This window comes from Lampetra planeri, chromosome 35 (genome assembly GCF_965212315.1).
Source record: "Lampetra planeri chromosome 35, kcLamPlan1.2.h2, whole genome shotgun sequence".
In the NCBI taxonomy this organism is placed as follows: Eukaryota; Metazoa; Chordata; class Hyperoartia; order Petromyzontiformes; family Petromyzontidae; genus Lampetra; species Lampetra planeri.
Genome location: NC_136141.1, coordinates 9,874,819 through 9,893,882, shown reverse-complemented (window position 1 = coordinate 9,893,882; position 19,064 = coordinate 9,874,819). Strand labels below are relative to the sequence as shown.

Here is a 19,064-nt window from a genome sequence, read left to right as displayed (position 1 = left end):
GCATGACGTGAGACACTGGCATGAACAGCCGAGTCGTGTTCGAAGCGACTGTGCTCCCCTGCCACGAGCGCCAATTAACCCTTTCCCGTTCTGATGACGTACGTGTATGTATGTGTACGTCATCAATTTTTCTTCTGATTCAAAGAGTATAAGGCCATGCGGGAGGGCGTGTGGCACAGTTTGGTGCCAGCTCTCACAGAGTGGGGTCGTGTCGCTGCGGTTCTCTGCGGTGAGTACAGTACGACATCTTTAAAAGCAACAGCGTTACGCTTCTCTTAATAAAATGAACGCTGCGTCGCTCGTGCATTCCCAGGTTCAACGGTGAACGGGACACCCACACCCTGCAACTTGCAGACGTCTCGGAACGGTGAAAGGGTTTTTTAAAAAAGCAGGACTTCATGGAAACTCACCTCAAGGACATTGTGGATTTTTTGGTAATATTCCTTCGTGTGCTCCACGTTTTCATGCAAAACCTTGCTGAACATGTCCACAATGTTGTGCCAAAGGGAGGCCAGGATGCTGCATCGACGGGAAAGAACACCAACGCACGAGCTGAGCGTATCACAAGAGAAACGAATACCATTTGAGTTATACTTTTTTTTGCGCGCATTCAATCGCCGTCTTGACTATGAGAACCACGGACACGACGAACGAGAAGTACCTTTGGAAGGTCTCTTTGGAAACGTTTTCGTGCAAGATTTTCAGGTTAATATCGAGTTTGTCCAGCAGTGGCATGGCAGCCTGACAGAGGAGGTGCGTGCACACACACACCGACACACACACGCACACACACACCGACACACACACAAGCACACACAGTCTGCGTGTTAGCACATCACCAACCCATTCTCAAGAGATTGACAGCACTCGCTCTGAGCGTTCACATTGAGGAGCCCCGGAGTTCGTTTCGACTTGTGTTTTCAATAGCTCTTCAAACTAGGGGAGTGCCCAAGCACAGTTTGTTTGAGCACTGCGTTACCCACCGACCTGGGTTCGATCCCCAGTCACGACTAACATCAGTGGCGAGTGATATCTGAACCGGTCCTAGACTCACGGGGGAGGGGGGGGAGTTCCTCATCCACCGTCCGTAGCCAACTGAAGCATGCGTGACGCAATGCTTCGAGCACTGCGCTACGAACCCGGCGACCCGAGTTCGATTCCAGCTCATGGCGAACGCCAGTGACTGTTATCTGAAATCGTCATGTGCCTCCCCTAGGTCGACTCAACCTCAAATAAGTCCCTGGTGCACGATGCGTGAACATCGCCAACTGTGGAGACAAAGGCGGCCTTCCATCGGCGCTGCTCGCTAACCTAACGGCACTTGCCCAAAAAACGGGGGTGGGATCTTTGTCTTTGCCTTTGGATGCGTGGAGGTTGGAGAATGGGGGGCAGTGGCCGCTACCTCTCTGGTGGGTGACTGGGGCAGCGGGGGGGTCCGGGCGGCGCTCCACTCGTCGCGCTTCCCCTCTGCTCTCTTCGCTGCGCTGACCCCGGCGGATCCGGCGGCGCCGACCCCCATCGCGACCTGGCACGCGCAGCCGGGCATCGTGTCGCTTAAAGAGTCCGTTACGTCAACCGGTGGCATCCGGGGAACCCGCGCCATCTCGTTACATCGACGCGGAGGTCCACAGGCGATGTGGAGTCTCATCTACGATACCGAGAGATTACACCGGCGGTCTGCGGTGGTGAAACATCGTCATCGTAATCACCACCACCACCATGACCGTAGTCACCACTACCTTTCTCCATTGTCACCATGACCCACCACCATTTTCACCATCATTATCACCACTACCACCACCGTGACCATCACCACCACTTTCACCATCATCACCACCACTATCATGACCACCACCACCACACCCCGTACGCATGCGCGTACTCACCGCTTCCAAATCACAGCCGTCATTGAGGCTTTTCTTCAAGTCGGACAGGATCTGTACAGTGGGCAAAAGATCAAGATACTGTAAATTAAACCGTCAGTTTTTATTGACACATCGATGTCCTCTCTGCCACGGGCGATGCATCCTGCAGGAATCGCGATGATTCAACGGGCGATTCCCACGCGAACAACAACCTCCAGTCACTGCAATCGGATCCTGAGCAGGGTTCGCTCGCCACCTCGTGACCACCCGCGCAATCGCCAAGACGGCCTGGACCATTTGAGTGGAGACTAATGGGAATCCTCTGATGAAATCTCCATTCAAACTAGATGGGGCTTCTACTGCGGAAATCAAAGACTTTCAGTCGTTTAAACAGCACGTTTAAATCCCACTCTAAATGCGGTTTTAGCATGAGCTTAACATGCACGCAGTGTCAGGCAGGGCCTAATTTCTCACTCAAATGATTTCTTCTGGGGTCGCTGTTAGAAGACTTGAGTAGGTGACAAATGATGAGCCGTCACAGCCACAGCCAGGAGGTATACTAGATGCGGTGTGCCGGGCATGGAAGAGCCACTTTGTTGAACTATCGTTTGTCGCCAGGTCGCTTCTGAAAAAAATGAATGTAGCTCAGTGGGCCTTACCTGGTAAAATAGAACTAAATTATAGTTTAGTGTACTGGGTGAGCTGTGCCGGGCTCGTGGATGGACGCGGCTAACCCTAAGCCATGGTGCCGCGGGGACGTCGTGTTCACGCACACACACACACAAAGACCCCCCCACCCCCCCCCCCCGTATAGCACGAACAAACTGTTGGGGCAAGTGCTGTTAGCGAGCACCTATGAAGGCCGGGACAGTACACGGGGGGTGGGTGGCGAACACCACGCACCGGCCGCCTTTGTCTCCCCATAGGCGATGTTTACACAATGCACCACGTACTCCTTTGAGGCCGAGTCTACCTAGGGTAGGCCCATGATCGGTTCAGCTAATCATCACTGGTGTTGGCCGTGAGCGGGTATCGAACTGGGGTCGCCGGGTTCGTAGCGCAACGCGCTAACCGCTGCACTGCTGCTCCCCACACGAGCACACACGCACACACGCGCACACGAGCACACACGTGCGCGCACCAGTTCCGTGATCCAGTTGAAGAGATTGTCCGCGACCTCCCGGATGCCGTTATGGTAATCCTGCAGGCGCTTGCCCAGCGTGCAGCGGTCCTCCTCCTTGCCGCTGGCGCCGTCTACCCACTGCGTGGGGTCGAGCTCCCACTGCTCGGGGATTGTGTGCAGCACCGCCCGCACGTGCTGCACGCTGTTCAGCGCCGTGCACACCTGCGGGGAGAGGAGCCCGCCGCTGTCAGCGCATCATTGTCCAGCAGCAGCGGCAGCAGCGGCAGTGACAGCACCAACAGCGAGAGCATCATCAGCGGGAGCCAGATCAGCAGCAAAAGCAACAGCAGCAGCAACATCATCAGCGGAAGCATCATCATCGGCGGCAACAGTGGCGGCAGCATCTTCAGCGGGAGCATCACCAGCAGCAATGGCAGCAGCAGCAAATGCAGCATCATCATGGTTCTCAACAGCAGTGGCGGCAGCATCATGTACAGTATGTTTAAGTTCTTTCACACTGTACGGAGCCAACCATGCTAATCGGAGGCGCGTGGTTACCAACAGCAGTGGCAGGAGCATCATAAGCAGATAAAACTAAACGTTTTATTTAAATTTTAGCAAATAAGGCCCACTGAGCTACATTGATAACGCAATGAAGTCACTTATAACGTGGACATTTACAGCAGCAGCAGCAGCCAGATACTCTAAACATATGATGTTGATTTTAAATGTGGAGGGGAAAACAGGAGGACCCGGAGAAAAATCCACGCGACCACGGGGAGAGAGACACGCAGACTCCAAAAGAGTCGGGCTCGGGAATGAATTGGCGAGGCGCTCGGATGGCGGCGGTGGGAGCAGCACGGCAACACTCGCTGACCTCCACGGAGAGCAAGAACTGGCCCCCGTTGCTCGGGGGACACACTTGCTGCTTGAGCTTCGTCTCCATCATCTCCACGTAGTACTGCGCCGTCCCGAAGATATCCTGCAACCACCCCCCCACAAAAATAACGACGACCACCCTTCAAATATACAAATAAATAAATATATACAGACACGGGAGACGGCACCACCGCAGATGTGATGAGAGTTGACACGTTCTTGAATTGCGCAAGGTTGAACGAACTTGGGGAAAAGGTGATGATGACGGTGGTGGCAGAGGGAATTCCAAAGCGAGGGAAACAGCAGAAAGAGAAGCAATCTGGCCTGCAGTATGGTTGAGTGGGTGGTTGAGTGAGTGGGTGGGTGGTTGAGTGGGTGGGTGGGTGGTTGAGTGGGTGGGTGCTTGTGACATGCAGTGTGGGGAGTGGTTGGGTGGGTGAGTGGCTGGGTTGAATCAGTGAGTGCTGGATTATCAATCAACCTGAATTATATCATATTTCGTTTTATCATGGTTAACACGTGGCAACGGGCCGCAATACCACAATACGCCATCCATCGCGCAGGCCTCGCGGTAATGCACACACCTTGATGATCCTCATCGCTAAACCGATGGATCCTTTAGAGTCAGGCCAGGCGAGTCGCAGCCAAAACTTGCGCATGTTCGTGAACCAGGACACCGTGTCGAACGCCGAGCTGCTGTAGTCCACCGATGAGCTTTCTGTCTTCAGCTAAGTGGGTCCATGTGAACAAGACCATCATCACCATCATCGCCGTCATCATCGTCATCGTCGCCATCATCATCGGGTGCTGATGGGTGGTGGGGGCAGCGGTGGGGGTGATGGAGGCGGTGGTGAGGGCGCTGGTGGGGGGCGCCAGTGGGGGCAACGGTGATGGTGGGTGGGGGGTCTGCGATGTTGCCGAGGCGACGGTGCGGAGCTCACCGAGTCCTTCTCCACGGCGAGCGAGGTGACCTGGCGAGACTTCTGGAAGCACACGAACAGCCAGTCGTGGATGGCCGAGTGGAACCACTCGTGGAACGACGACAGCAACGTCGCCTCCAGGGCCTTTCGACTGAGGTCGCGGGGGTGGGGGGAGGGGGAAGAAAAAAAAGAGACAAAGATCATCCCCACCCCATATAGCCTTTACAGACTTTTGGGGCAAGTGCTGTTAGCAAGCAGCACATATGAAGGCAGGCACAAGCACACGATGCGGGTGAGGGTGGCCAGCACCACGTTCCAGGTATCACGTGGGAGCACCCTTCCGCTCCCCATGCTTTACCCCACTACACACCAACTGCCGGTCGACTGCGTGGACCCACTAACAAGACCGACGATAGAATGCCCTCCCCACCAGTGGCTCGGCAAGATGAGCTCAATCGCTCTGTTTAGGCCTTATCTGAAGACGCACACCTGTTTTTCCTGCAGGCCTACATTTCCCAAGTATGAACCAGTGGACTCTGGACTTTGTAGTATTTATATCTCCTAACTTTGTGCATGGTTGCACCGAGATCCCTGAATGAATTGCGCCTTCTAAATGAAAATGATGAATTATAATTGAATGTCGATTACATTCTGACGATAAACTGGCACCTTTGTGCCCGAAATGACAAATAAAAACAATTGAAGGTAACGCTGCCCTCAGCACGCAGGCTGACCCCCCCCCCCCCATTGCTGGACATCCGGGAAACAGCTTCACAGCTCTTTGGATTTTTCCAGGACAAATAAAAAACATTGTGATTGGGAGTTCCGGTTGGGCCACATCCCCCCTCACGCACTCGAGCAGCTGGGTGCCAAGCTGATGCAGGCCCTGCACGGCCGTGTACAGCCTGTGGATGATGTCCGCCACGGAGACGTCCAGCTCAGAGAAGCTCCTCATGGCCGACGAGACGTCGGCCGCCACCTGGCGAGGATGAGAGAGATAGGGAGTAGGTGGGGGGGTGATGGTGGTAGTAATGGTGAGCACAACATTCCCCCTGCAATGTGGCGGGTGGAGGGGGAGAGACACGGACAATCGAGGCTGTTCGGTGTCGTGTGCAGGAAACTGCCGCACGTGGCAAGGACGACGATCAGTGAGACCGGCTTGCAAAGGGGCCCAGGCGATGGAGGGGAGGAGGAGGGCGATGCGGCTGGACGTCAAATGCGCAGGAGCGGGGGTGGGGGGGGATTGGAAGCCGTCTCGGTTGAGGGGCGCAAACAACGGGAAAGAGAGGCATGGAGAGAGGTCGCTGCTGGGAATGGCGATGCCCCCCACCCCCCCAGCCCAATGGCCACCCAAGCACCGGGGGATTAAGGAGGGGAAGAACAATGGGGGTGCAGGCTACAGGGGCATTCAGAATCAGAATTCGAATATTTATAATGCAGGAATAATCTGATGAGCTGTAAAGCTCTTTTTCACAGATGTCCAGTAGGGGCACGGGGTAAGAACGTAACAACAACAAACAATACAAACACACGATCGGAGCGCAAAGTGTAGGAGAGGTAAACAGATCACAAAACAACTAATTAAACTAAACTATTTCTAATTTTACCAAGTAAGGCTGACTGAGCTATTAGCTTCTTTTTCAGAAGCGACCTGGCCACAAATGATAACTCACGTGGAAATGTATAGCGGCGAAATACTCTAAATGTGGAGGGGAAAACCAGGGGACCCGGAGAAAAAATCCAAGCGACCACTGGTAGAAGATACAAACTCCAAATATATAGCAGGCGTCAGGGTCGTGACCAAACCACCAACCTCCTGATAACCAGGCAAGCAATATAACATCACGCCACCGGTGGCACCCCTTAAATAAATGAAACAAATAAAGTATATAAGTTCAAATTGCATAAATACATCAAATGCAAAATTTCGGAAAGGCAGTACAAAAACAACAGCCAAAACAGTGACAGAGAAATGCGAAGTGATTAAGAGATTACGCCGTACAGAAACAGTGCGCACTTTATATCTGTAGAGAGAAAGAGAGAGGCGGGGAGAGTCGGGCAGTCGCAGGTAGAGGGGGGCAAAAGCGGAATGTCTCGGAGTCTAGACTTGATCAGGGGCACAGAGTCGACGGCCGTGGAGAGCTTACCAGCTTCTCCAGCACTTGATAGCGGGCGGCGTTGATGTTCACGCTCGCCACGCTGCCGAAGAACACAGCACAGCAGCGGGGGTCAGCCGAGCGGTCAGCCGTCCGCCGGCGGCTACCGGCGGCACTGCGCACTCGTCACGCACTTCGCCTCTTAACCTTCGTGAAGATGTACCGGTGCAGAAACGCCTACCGTGCCACGGCGTCAATCCGTTCACTCGCTTCGCGGTTTTGGATAGTTTGTAATGATGATCGTCACGATTGTAGCACGAGTAATGTAAATGGTTTGCGGAGTTTATTTGTGTGGCTTCTGACGGTTTTGTGTTGCAGTTGTTTCCTCGGGTCATTGCGCTTCTTCCAATCATTCCTCATCATCATCTGAACTAACGTCCAATTCCCGGGCTTCACAAATGTATTCCACCGTCGAGTTCCGCGTACAACTCCGACGCTAACTTGTATAATCCTCCATCGCAAGCCATGGCGTCTTCCTTTCTCCCCCCCCCCCAAGGGTTTCTGTCTGCGAATCGCCAATCGCCTTACAGAGAGAAGCGTGGCAGCAAGAATATTGAGCGGACGCGTTGCGATTGATGGGCGCGTGAAGTGGAGGCTTCCAACTCGAACGCCTCGTTCTCTCTGCAACTCCTCACTGCTATTTTCATTTTTAAGGGGTGGATTGTTACATCGCAGGATCACGAGAGGTGGCGGCTTGCGGAGGCCTTCATCCAGCAGTGGATTGGCAAGGTCTAACGATGATGATGATTTTAGTGGGGTGTCTATACATGCATCACCTTGTGTGTGTCTGTGTGTAAAGAGATGTATATGCATATATAGAAAGAGAGATGATGACTGTGAGCATTAGTGAGCAGTAGAGGCTCTCACTCGGTGAAGAGTTTGCTGTAGGGACTGCTTTGTAGGTGGTTGTTCATTTCCTCGCACAGGCCCACGAGACTGTCCAGGTGCTCTTGCGTGGACTAAACAACAACAAAAACAACATCAACAACAGCAACGGGGGCTATTGCACCGCTACATCGGAGTGTGAAGTGCGATCGGTGCCAGGCAGAGTTCAGGGCGACTGCTGCTTACCGATCAGCTTAGAAGTGGAATTCAAATAAAAAGAAACTTTTATTTTACCAGGTAAAGCCCCCTGAGCTATGTAGCTCTTTTCCAGAAGTGACCTGCCTATAACAAATGATAGCTCAACAACAATGTGGCTGATCAGGTGGAAATTTATATCAGCAGCCAAATGGTCTAGACGTGTGATTTTAAATGTGGAGGGAAAAACTAGAGGACCGTGAGAAAAATCCACGTGACCACGGGGAGAGAGACACGCAAACTCCAAATACACAGCAGGCATCAGGGTCAGGATCGCACCCACGACCTGCTGTATAACAGGAGAGGTAGTCTACATCTCGCCACCATGGCACCCCAATCACTCAAATGCAAATGTTATTTCCCCCCCCCTCCCCCCCAATAATGGACCTTGTGTATTTCAAATCACAATCATCATGCGGGTTATTGGAGGGTATTTGGCCACGCCGCACAGCGCAGGGTCGGTGAAGAGGGGGGTTGGGGGGGGGGGGTCCCGGAATGGGTTCAAAAGTTACGCATCACCGATGTCGGCCGTGGCCAGGTAGCAAAACGTCGGGCATCGCGCGCGTGCCGGAGAAACCCGCGGCACAACCAGCAGACACACTGGACAGCTGAGCCGCACAACCGCGGAAAACGATGCCAAATCAATCTTCAATTTACATGCTCAATATCGCCCTCAATGAAATCGGCATCAGCGCACATTACAGCAGGACGGGACCGGTACGTACAGGGGGCACGGAGCAACAGGAATGAAAAAAATAAATGGCAGCGGTACGCGGCAATGTTTTCACCAACTATTGGTCACTCAGCTTCTGGTGACACACACACACGATTCGCACGGTTGGCTACGTACAGTGCGGAAGAAGTTCAACGTGCGGTACATACATACAAGCCACACTCTCGTGCGGATCACTCTGCGTCACGTCCCGTGTTGTTGACAGCGAGAGCCACTGCTGCGTTGAATTTGAAGAACTGGCAGGTTACACCCGCAAGGTTTACTACTACCACTACGTACGACTCCTGATGTGGAAAGTGAGATCTTCCTACAGCCAACAGATCCTGCGCTACTCCGCATATCCCTGAGCACAAAGTTCAACGTAAAACCTTTTTGGTGTCATACCGCTGTCACGCGGTGGGACGCCCTGCAGCTTTGCCTTTACAGACGCGAGTTCCACGGTGCGGCGTCGAACTTCTTTGGCACCGTATATAGCCAACCATGCTCGTCGCAGGTGCAGCAGCGTGTGGTGGCCGAGGATCGCAACGGCGTGAATTCACGAGCGCCAGCAGCATCATGCATCCGTCCGCGTTTCCCCACATTGAAGGGCACAGCGCGCTTTACCTTCTCGGAGCTTATCGGCGCCCTCTTCTCATTGTACCAGCATTCGGCTCCTTCCTGAGAAAATATTACAATTCACCATCTCGCACACAGCCAATATAACCGGCCAAACATAAAGCGCCGCCACTAAACGTACGACGACGACGACGCGATGGTGTTTGTGAAGCTGCGGTGGTTGTTGTTGTTGTGGTCGCACTGTGGTGGAGGTCGAAGTGGCGTTGAAGTTGGTTGTGGCGGATGCTGGCGGCTGTTATTTTAAGGGCCAAGAACTGTGCACAATTTACACTCTGGGCGGCGGTGGCTGTGACGTGGCCCGTAACCCTGCACTGCGGAGGCGAGGGTTGGTGGATCGCAACGAACGACGTGAGACCAGAGGTCGCAACCGGGTACCCGATACCCGTACCCTACCCGATACCCGGCCGGGTACGGGTAGGGTAGGGTAGGATACAGGTACGGCCGGGTACGGGTACCCGTTTGCGACCCTGGTGCGGCCGGGTATGGGTACGGGTAAGGAATCAAAACCCGTTTTTCGACCTCTGCGTGAGACTCGACTTTCCCTGGGCGTCCAAGGTGCCATACCCTGGCTCGCCGTAAGGCAGTACCAGCAAGTGGTGGACTAATCTCCATCTGTTTCATCGACATTGTACACCGTTGCCCCCTCGCATGCGTGTGTTTTCTCAGAGTACTCCGGTTGCCACCCACGCTCATTTATCGGCTGACAACGCCTTTATTGTGTAGAGGACCGCAGAACTCGGGCAAAGGTTGGCACCAGCTCACCAACTGGTTGCCCCCCCCCCCGCTCGTTTGTGGTTCCTCGCCACTCTCAGTCATTCTAAGTCTTCTCTGCGAGCCGCTAACAATGGGAGAGTTATTGTTGGGATTAAGTGAAGAAGCCCAGCCAGCAGCAGGCAGGAAACTCGAGGCGATAGATTGTCATTAATAGCAGCATGACACACGCGCACGCATGGACAGATATGAATGGCGGTGTTAAACTGGACAGATGTGAACTGCGGAATTAAACTGGATAAATGTGAACCGCGTGCGACGCCAAACTCGGCGGATCAGCAAGAGGTGGCTCAGGCTCACCGCCAGCGCCTGCTGGATGGCCAGGCCCGTGGCGGGTGCAGTGCCGTCCATGTTGCCCCTGCATGTGAACGCCTCGCCCAGGCACCTGCAGTGCACAGGGGGGAGAAGGGGGGGGGGAAGACAGCGGCACCGGCGGCACCGGCAATCGTTTCGGTGCTCGTCACCACGTGCCATCGTTCTACGCGGCCGTAATAAATCATTTTTACGCGATCTAACCCAAAAATAACCCTATATTATGAATGATATTCGCCACGAAAGGATTTGTGTTAAACTGATCTATGCAGCACGCGTAGAAGAGAAAATTGTCGTGCGAGGGGCGCCACGGAGGCGATCGCCACAGTGTTTAAACCTTTACTGCAGCCTTGCACCCCTTTGGTTCTCAATTGTAAAAAAATGTACAATGTTAATAAATAGATAGGTTTGATTAAACAAATTAATTGTACTTACGTGCCCATGGTTAATTTGTGTTTCGATGATTTGCCTTCTAAAAAAATCCGGCCATGTCTCGCACCCCCAGAAAGGACGTCTCACACCACCAGGGGGTGCAGCGTGCAACGAATGATTTTGGCAAGCACGCTAGCCCCGGCACAACGCGGCGATGTTTTCTGACGACGCAATATTTTATATCACGATTGATTTGTGGGTCAGATCACACGAGCACAAAGTGCGTCGTACATCCTCATCCACCCAACACGGCCAATGAATATAACTGAACTGAAACTGAACATGTTCGAAAGTTTATAATTTGTCAAGTGAACAACGTTCCAATTTATTACTGCTTTAGCAGCACCACTGGTAGTGCTGTTGTTGTTGTGGGAGAGAGATCTGCACCACAACTTATAACAATTGAGTGCGGACGTTTCGCTGGTCGCCACAACCAGCATCATCAGGCACGTTGCCAGCATTGTGAAAATGTCCTCCAGGAAAAATGTGTTCATCACGTGGCAACTTTATCAATTGGCTGCGTCGGGTGGAGAAGGGTAGACGACACATTTCACCCAAACGATGTAACCTAACAATCCATTGTGAATAATAATAGCCGGTCATCAAAGCCTACACCGTTAGATATTTTAGTATTCGGTTCTGCCACCTCTGCTTTCCAGTCTTCCATTACTGGCAGCCTCCCCACCATCATCCGGACAACAACCATCACATTGGGCTAGCAAGGTTATGCTGCCGTGACGATTCTTGTAAAGTGGAATCCGCATACATACACGCCACGTTGCTTTACCGCTATGAAATGTCTAGGGTCGCGAACGCCAGGTACGGCTGCTGGTCTCGGACTTGCTGTGCGCACGCCTACACGTTCCGCCTGTTGGTTGGACTTGTGTGAAACTGGCCAGTTTTCCACGTAACGTACATATGTTGAACTTCTTTCGCACCATACGTAGCCAATCGTACTAATCGGAGGTGCATAACAACGTGCGACTGCATAGTTTCTACCGCCTCTGTGAGTCGGGGCAATTCGAAGGGGGCCTCTTTGCACCGCACCGAGGCATCTTACCTGCCAGGCCATCCATCTAACCCATCCCAAAGAATGTCACTCATTGACTGACAAGTTGCCATGGCGATTTTTAACTACTTAAATGAAACTACTAACATTTTTTTTTTTACAGGTAAAGCCCACTGAGCTTTGCAGCTCTTTTCAGCAGCGACCTGACCACAAATGATAGTTCAACGAAGTGGCTCATCGTGTGGAAATGTATAGCAGCCAAATACTCTAAATGCAAGTAGATAATAAATGTGGAGGGGAAAAATCGGAGAACTCGGAGAAAAATACACACGGGAGAACACGCAAACCCCAAATACACAACAGGTGTCAGGGTCGGGGTCAAATTCACGACCTCCTGTATACCAGGCGAGGTAGTTAACATCTCCTAGCCACCGTGGCACCCTCATCTTATGTATCTTCTCCACCGTTATGCACACGGGCCCAGCGAGCACCAGCATACAGTAACATCATCGACGTTCTCTCTCGCGACCACAGTCTCGAAACAAAGCACGCGTCGTCACCGCCACCGCCACCACATGGTCATCCCACGCGGTTCGGGCGTCGCTCGCCTCTCCCGGGGTAGACGGTGGCTTACTCCAGAAGAGTCTTCAGGTGAGCCAGCGACTCTGGTTGCGAGAGCGGGAAGCTCTTCTCCAAGTCTCTGAGCTTCGCCGTGGCGACGGCGGTGAAATCTCGGAAGCTCCGCTTCAGATCGCCCTCCTGCAGCAGGGAAACAGCGTGTGCATTCCCAGGGTGTTTGGCTGCTGTAAATGTCCACGCGATGATAAGCCACTTCTCGTTAGGCTGTCATTTGTGGCCAAGTCACTTCTGAAAAAGAAGCCAATAGCTCAGTGGGCTTTACCTGGTAAAATAAAATAGTTTATTTGTATATATTTTTACTGATTTGTTAACCTTTCCTATATTTTGCACAACAACAACAGGCGCCATTCGCCACTAAGCGGCGGTGACGTCACCACAGCGCCTGTGCCAGGCCAGGTGCACTTTCAGGCCATGTTAAGTGTCGAATACTCGCTGACAAGAGGTCATGGAACAGACCCAGGTGCCATAGGTTGACTGAGATGACTGCCATAATATTTTGACTTGCTTACCTTCTCTTTATTTTGCACTCCTACCAAAAGAATTCATATAGCTCACCGACTTTCTCCAAGATAAATAAAGATTCTGATGCCGAGTCTGTTTGTATTGACAATTACGTGAGCTACACTGGATTTTTTACAAACCACGCCTCCCTCGTCCACAAGCATCTGGACCAATCCGCTCTGTGCCATCTCGCCGAGCGAGCAGCGCGCAGTACCGGCTCCTCCGATTGATGCCCAGCTATGATTCACGGCCCGCCGTGATCCCGGCTACCGCTGCCGTTACCCGCGCACAAACCTCGCGTGGTGACGCGGCCAGCGCAGGTTCACCGGGGAGGGGGGGGGGGTGTTGACTCCGGACCGGAGGCCTGGAACCCAGTAGTTGCCAGCTAGTTGGGACCACACTGCCCCAGGAAACCCTCGGCGTCACCCTTCAACCCCGTGGGACAGCTGCAGCGGGAGAGTGGGCAGGCGGGCAACGCTCCTCTCCGACGCGAGTTCGGGGGTCGTGCTGCGTGCCGCGTTCCTGCGAGCTTCTTTGGGAACGGAACGTCCTCGCTCTCGCACGACGAGCCGGCCGCGTTGCGTCGGTGATCGACTGCTCTGGCCACAGGCCCCAGGCGAGCTCATTATTTACCAATTATAATATTTATTCGTACTGCAGGAATACGATAAGCTATTAAGCACTTTTTCACAGACGTCCAGTATGGGAGGGTAAGAATGTTACAACGACAAACAGAACAAAAACGTTATAGTAGTGCAAAGTAAAATAAAGGTAAACAAAATGCGAAAAGCTGCCAACGTTACCAGGTCTTGCACGGCGCCCTTCTCCCAGTTTCCATTTATGTCTCGCAGCAGCTTGAGGAGGTAATCCAGCTCCTTCCTCTGGGTGTGCCTGCTGTACACCGTCCACGCACTGCCTGCCACAAGCGCAATGCACAGTGTGCTTAAAATATTGAAAACACACACATAACGTTTTCATTGTTTGTTTATCATAAATATAAATAGATTTCAATTGCGCGATCAGGTGTAGCGCATCAGTTCAGAATGCTCGTCTGGAACTGTTTTTGCGAGCTCAGCGTCACGTTGTCAACAGGAAGATAAATTTGGCAGGAAGTAATCACACCGTGAAGACCGCGGCGATAGGCACGGTCTCACGATGTCACCGGCCAACACAGAGACAAATGCAGCTCCCTACCATCTCCAAATGTCTCTCACGCAGCCACTGGGCCAATCTCCCACCCCCCACTGGACATCATCACCGCAGTAAGAGCTAAACGTGGCACGTGGCAAGGCACAACATTTGACAATCGCTCTTCAGCGCACCGCTGTGGTGCTGCTGAAGCAGAAATAAAATCGGCACGATTGCTCATTGCGTGACAACTTTATTCATGGGCCATGTCGGGCGGAGGAAGGGTGTACGACACGCAAGTATTTTGTTGACGAGATCCGACGCAGAAATCTACTGGGAATTATGGTGAAACCTTTCTAAGTCGGAGCCAGTTCAGTTAAAAGGCAGGGTTATTTCATAATCCCTCACGTCTCTCCCACTCCAACAGTAAAGATCACAATGTCTTTAAATGCAATGCATTACACACATAACACTCTCTGAAGCCCAATAGTCCATGCCCAGGAGGGTATTAAACTATTTTATTTTATTTTACCAGGTTAGGCCCACTGAGCTATTAGCGTCTTTTTCAGAAGCGGCCTGGCCACAAATGAAAGCTCAACGAAACGGCTTATCACGTGGAAACGTAAAGCAGTCAAGTACTCCAAACGCACGTTGATCCTAAATGTGGAGGAAAAAACCGGAGGACCTGGAGAAAAATCCACGCGACCGCGGGGAGAGAGACACGCAAACTCCAAATATACAGCATTGCGTCGGGATCGGGATCGAACCCATGACCTCCTGTATAGCAGGCGAGGTAGTTAACATCTCGCCACCGTGGTGAGATGTACAACTACCTCGGCGTCCACGTGTTTTTTCGCACGCAGCGCCCAGCCACACGGGGCTCCCCAAGCGCGTCGGGCGAGCCGCGAGGTCCGGGGCCATTTTCTGCAACCCCCCCCCCCCTCCCCCCCAGTCTCGCCAGAACATACATGTTGATCTTCTTTCACACCGTACGTAGCCAACCGTGCTAATCGGAGGTTCTTCCCCCCCGACCCCCGCCGATCGCATCCAAATTTCAGGAGGATTCTCCACTGCGCCCTCTTCCGATAGAACGCGTCCGCGGCGAGCGGTAGGCTGGAGGTGGTGGGGGGGGGGACGCCACGGGCGTGCGTCCCGGCGGGCTGGAAGGGCGAACTCACGCGAGGTTGCGCTGCTGGGCGGAGAGGTTAGCCTGCTGGGCAAGCTGGGCCAGCAGGCGGGTGCTAGCTTCACCGAGATGCACGGCGGCCTGGAAGCGCCACGCGGCCGGCGCACGATGACAGCGACGGTGACGACGCCAGCAGCAACAGAAAGAGAAACAACGGAGCCATTCGTTTGGCACTCGCCGCGTCGCGGCCGGTAAGGTTTACGACAAACCGTTGACGCGGTGCGAGTGGGTTATATTTGCAGGGGGTACAATAATAATAATGATGATGATGACATTTATAGCGCGCCAGATTTTGCACACAAGTCAACAACTCAGAGGAGCGGAGCCAAGCTCAGAGCTGATCGAAATCCCTGAAAGTCGGAGTGCATTTGATGTTGCGGCTGTGCAAAGGGATTAGAGAGTTCCACACCGAGGGGGCAACAGCAGAGAACCGACATGAGGCTGTAACAGTGTAGTGTAGCGTATAGTATAGTGTATAGTGTAGTGGAAAATAGTGTAGTGTATAGTGTAGTGGAAAATTGTGTAGTGTAGAGTAGTATATAGTGGTGTAGTGTATTGTGTAGTAACGAGTATTGTGGTGTATAGTGGTGTAATATATAGTGTAGCGTGGTATATAGTAGTGTGGTGTAGTGTATAGTGTAGTGTATAGTGTAGTATATAGTAATGTGGTGTAGTGTATAGTGACGTGAGACTGTAACAGTTCGAGAACCTCGGGTGTCCGAAGCAGATTTTGAGTGACGCTGCTGCGTAAGGATCTACTGTGAGCCTTCAGTGCAAGGCGAGAGTAGTGAGGCGAGGGATGGTGGGGAAACGGTGGTGAAACGCAACCTTGATGTCACATATTAGTGAGCACCGTAAATGACGCTAACTTGTGGTGTGTATAACTAGAGCAGTGTTCTTCACTCATTTTCAGAGGGTGGGCCACTTTCGCCGATAAGACATCGTCAGTGTGAGGGCCGCCACAAATTTGAAACCATTTGGGGTTTGACAGCAGCACGATGATGATGATGATGGGAGGTGTTTTAACTTTTGTGTATTGTGGGGGGCCGCACTAAAGGCCACCAGGGGACTCCAGCGGCCCGCAGGCTGAACAAGAGCCTTACACTGTTCACACAATGTTATCATTTTGAACCAATCTAATAAAACATTTCATTTATAGAGCGAATTCCTTCAAGGCGCTTGACGTAGTTTGAAAATCGCCAAGTGAACAGAATGATTCAGGCAGCAGGGGCATGCAAGGAATGAGTGACCACAATAAAGGGGTTCTTAGGGATCATGACAGGGTAGGGGAAGGATGGAAAGGAGTGGAGGGGTGAGGGAAGAGGATAAGGATGGGCAATGTTTTTTTATTTTTTTATTTTTTTACTTTTATTAATTTGAATTTTAAATTTTTACCTATGTGACTTTACCGAAAAAACCTAAGAATAAGAAAAAACCTGAGAATATGGGCAATGTATCTGTAGCCCCCTGCCACCTCGTACCGTGCGTGTAGTTTATTATACAAGGCGTGTATTATTGAGCTTCACGGTGATGTTATTAAAACTATGAACTCTTTTTATATTTTTTTTATTTTACCAGGTAAGGCCCACTGAGATACACTTCTCTTCTTCAGAAGCGGCCTGGCCACAAATAATAGCCCAGCGAAAAACGGCTTATCGTGTGGAAAGTTATCACAGCCAAATACTCTAAACACGTGCTAGTTCTAAATGTGGAGGCATACACTGGAGGACCCGGGGACAAATCCACATGGCTACGGGGAGAGAGACATGCAAACTCCAACTATACAGGCGTCAGGGTTTGGATCGAACCCACGACCTCCTGTATACCAGGCGAGGTAGTTAACATCTCCTAGCCAGCACGGCGCCTGCACACGCCCCGTGGTGTGGGCACGCTGGGACATCACCTGTTGTTGTACTTCCCAATTCAGCAGCACCTCCAGCAGGCCCCTGTAGGTCTGCAGGCGGGAGACTCCCACCTTACCCAGGCCTGTGCATCGCTGCGACTGTCCGTCACATGGAACACACACACACACAAAGACAAAAGATCCCCCGTATAGTCTTAACAAGCTGTTGGGGCAAGTGCTGTTCGCGAGCACCTATGAAGGACAGCACGGCACACGAGGAGGTGGGTGGCCGGCACCACGCCCGGCCGCCTTTGTCTCCCCGGTGTTGTTGTTTGCACACCACACCAGGTACTCATGTGAGGCTGAGTCGACTTTGGAGAGGCCCAGAACCGGTTCAGATAATCGTCACCGGTGTTCGCCGTGAGCGGGAATCGAACTAGGGTCGCAGGTTTCAGAGCATCAGCGCGCTAACCGCTACACCGCCGCTCCCCACAGATGCCGTACACACGGGGCCAGATTAACCCGCAGGCTAATAAGGCCCTCATATTGTGTAGGCCCTCCTCAAGGCCCTCCTCGTTCCACGTTGGAAGTAACAGCTAAGCAGCGGTAGCGCGGGCATCGTAAATGTTGTTTTCTTTGAGTTACGTTGGAACAGCGTTCATAACTTTTCCACAGCTAAAGTTAGGAGGAATTTTTTTTTTAAGAAATGAGTGTTGCGAGTGATTTCTGTTTGGTAAATTTACCTCGAGTCGAATAAATAAATATACGTGTGTTGAACTTCTTCCTCACCATGCGTAGCCAACCATATGAATCGGAGGGGTTTATTTTACATTGGTAAATAAATAAATATACTTGGTGACTTCATAATTATTTTGTTTGCAATATATAATACACAGTAACAACCCGGTTTATGTTGGGGATGCGCTCCTGGAAGGTGCAATGGCGAATATCGAAACAACGTAAATGGAAGCGGTTTACAGGGTAGTAGTAGTAGTAATGGGTGGTGGGTGGTGGAGGTGGTGGTGGTCGTGGTGGAGGCGAAGGCTGAGAGACGACGGATAACGGACGGTGATGCTGTCAGTGATGTAAGTGTGGGCGGGTTGAGGTGACGCAAATTAGATAGTAATATTAATAATAAAGTGATGACATATTTGCAAATCACCCTAAAAGGGGGTGGGGGGGGGAGATGTAAATCGGGGTATTGCTGTTTTAAATCCAAATTGAAAACCAAATTCTTTAGAACTTCTTTTTGTGTTGAGTTTCTTGTCCTTCCCCCGTAGCCAACCGATTAGCACGGTTGGCTGCGTATGGCGCGAAATAAGTTTAACATAAATACGTACATCCTGTACATACTTAGGCCCCTTCATAGCCCGTGTACAAACACACACACACACGCACACACATACGCGCGCGCACCTGGCTTTCCACCACGAACGCTGTGGTGAGTTTGCAGTCTCCACGCACGGTGGACTTGCGCGAGCGTGGCTGCAGTGTGTAGGACATCTCGTGGGGCCCGCACGGGAAACCCTGGGGGCACGTGGGGGCACAGTGGGGGCACAGTGGGGGCACAGTGGGGGCACAGTGGGGGCACAGTGGGGGCACAGTGGGGGCACAGTGGGGGGCACAGTGGGGGCACAGTGGGGGGCACAGTGGGGGCACAGTGGGGGCACAGTGGGGGCACAGTGGGGGCACAGTGGGGGGCACAGTGGGGGCACAGTGGGGGCACAGTGGGGGCACAGTGGGGGGCACAGTGGGGGCACAGTGGGGGCACAGTGGGGGCACGTGGGGCACGCGGAGCACAACGCTGACATGAGCGCGGCGCCGGTTTGCGCCAACACACGCCGTGGGCAGCACGGGATACCCCGTGATGGT

The 19,064-nt window shown here is 52.5% G+C and overlaps 1 protein-coding gene across 2 annotated transcripts in view; it reads right to left on the bottom strand.

The window, feature by feature from the left end:
* Positions 1 to 19,064, bottom strand: part of LOC144730380 (BAI1-associated protein 3-like) — a 57,210-nt gene that overhangs the window by 11,011 nt on the left and 27,135 nt on the right. For both annotated transcript variants that reach the window (XM_078611168.1, XM_078611169.1), the window contains exons 9-26: positions 18,609 to 18,719; positions 17,253 to 17,351; positions 15,342 to 15,430; positions 13,839 to 13,947; positions 12,530 to 12,654; positions 10,443 to 10,527; positions 9,360 to 9,413; positions 7,811 to 7,902; positions 6,935 to 6,986; positions 5,642 to 5,766; positions 4,809 to 4,938; positions 4,452 to 4,595; positions 3,866 to 3,970; positions 3,007 to 3,210; positions 1,887 to 1,937; positions 1,403 to 1,525; positions 662 to 741; positions 411 to 519 (exon numbers count right to left, since the gene is read on the bottom strand). In XM_078611168.1, the coding sequence (XP_078467294.1) occupies positions 411 to 519; positions 662 to 741; positions 1,403 to 1,525; positions 1,887 to 1,937; positions 3,007 to 3,210; positions 3,866 to 3,970; positions 4,452 to 4,595; positions 4,809 to 4,938; positions 5,642 to 5,766; positions 6,935 to 6,986; positions 7,811 to 7,902; positions 9,360 to 9,413; positions 10,443 to 10,527; positions 12,530 to 12,654; positions 13,839 to 13,947; positions 15,342 to 15,430; positions 17,253 to 17,351; positions 18,609 to 18,719 (1,887 nt within the window). The remainder of the gene's footprint in view (positions 1 to 410; positions 520 to 661; positions 742 to 1,402; positions 1,526 to 1,886; positions 1,938 to 3,006; positions 3,211 to 3,865; positions 3,971 to 4,451; positions 4,596 to 4,808; positions 4,939 to 5,641; positions 5,767 to 6,934; positions 6,987 to 7,810; positions 7,903 to 9,359; positions 9,414 to 10,442; positions 10,528 to 12,529; positions 12,655 to 13,838; positions 13,948 to 15,341; positions 15,431 to 17,252; positions 17,352 to 18,608; positions 18,720 to 19,064) is intronic.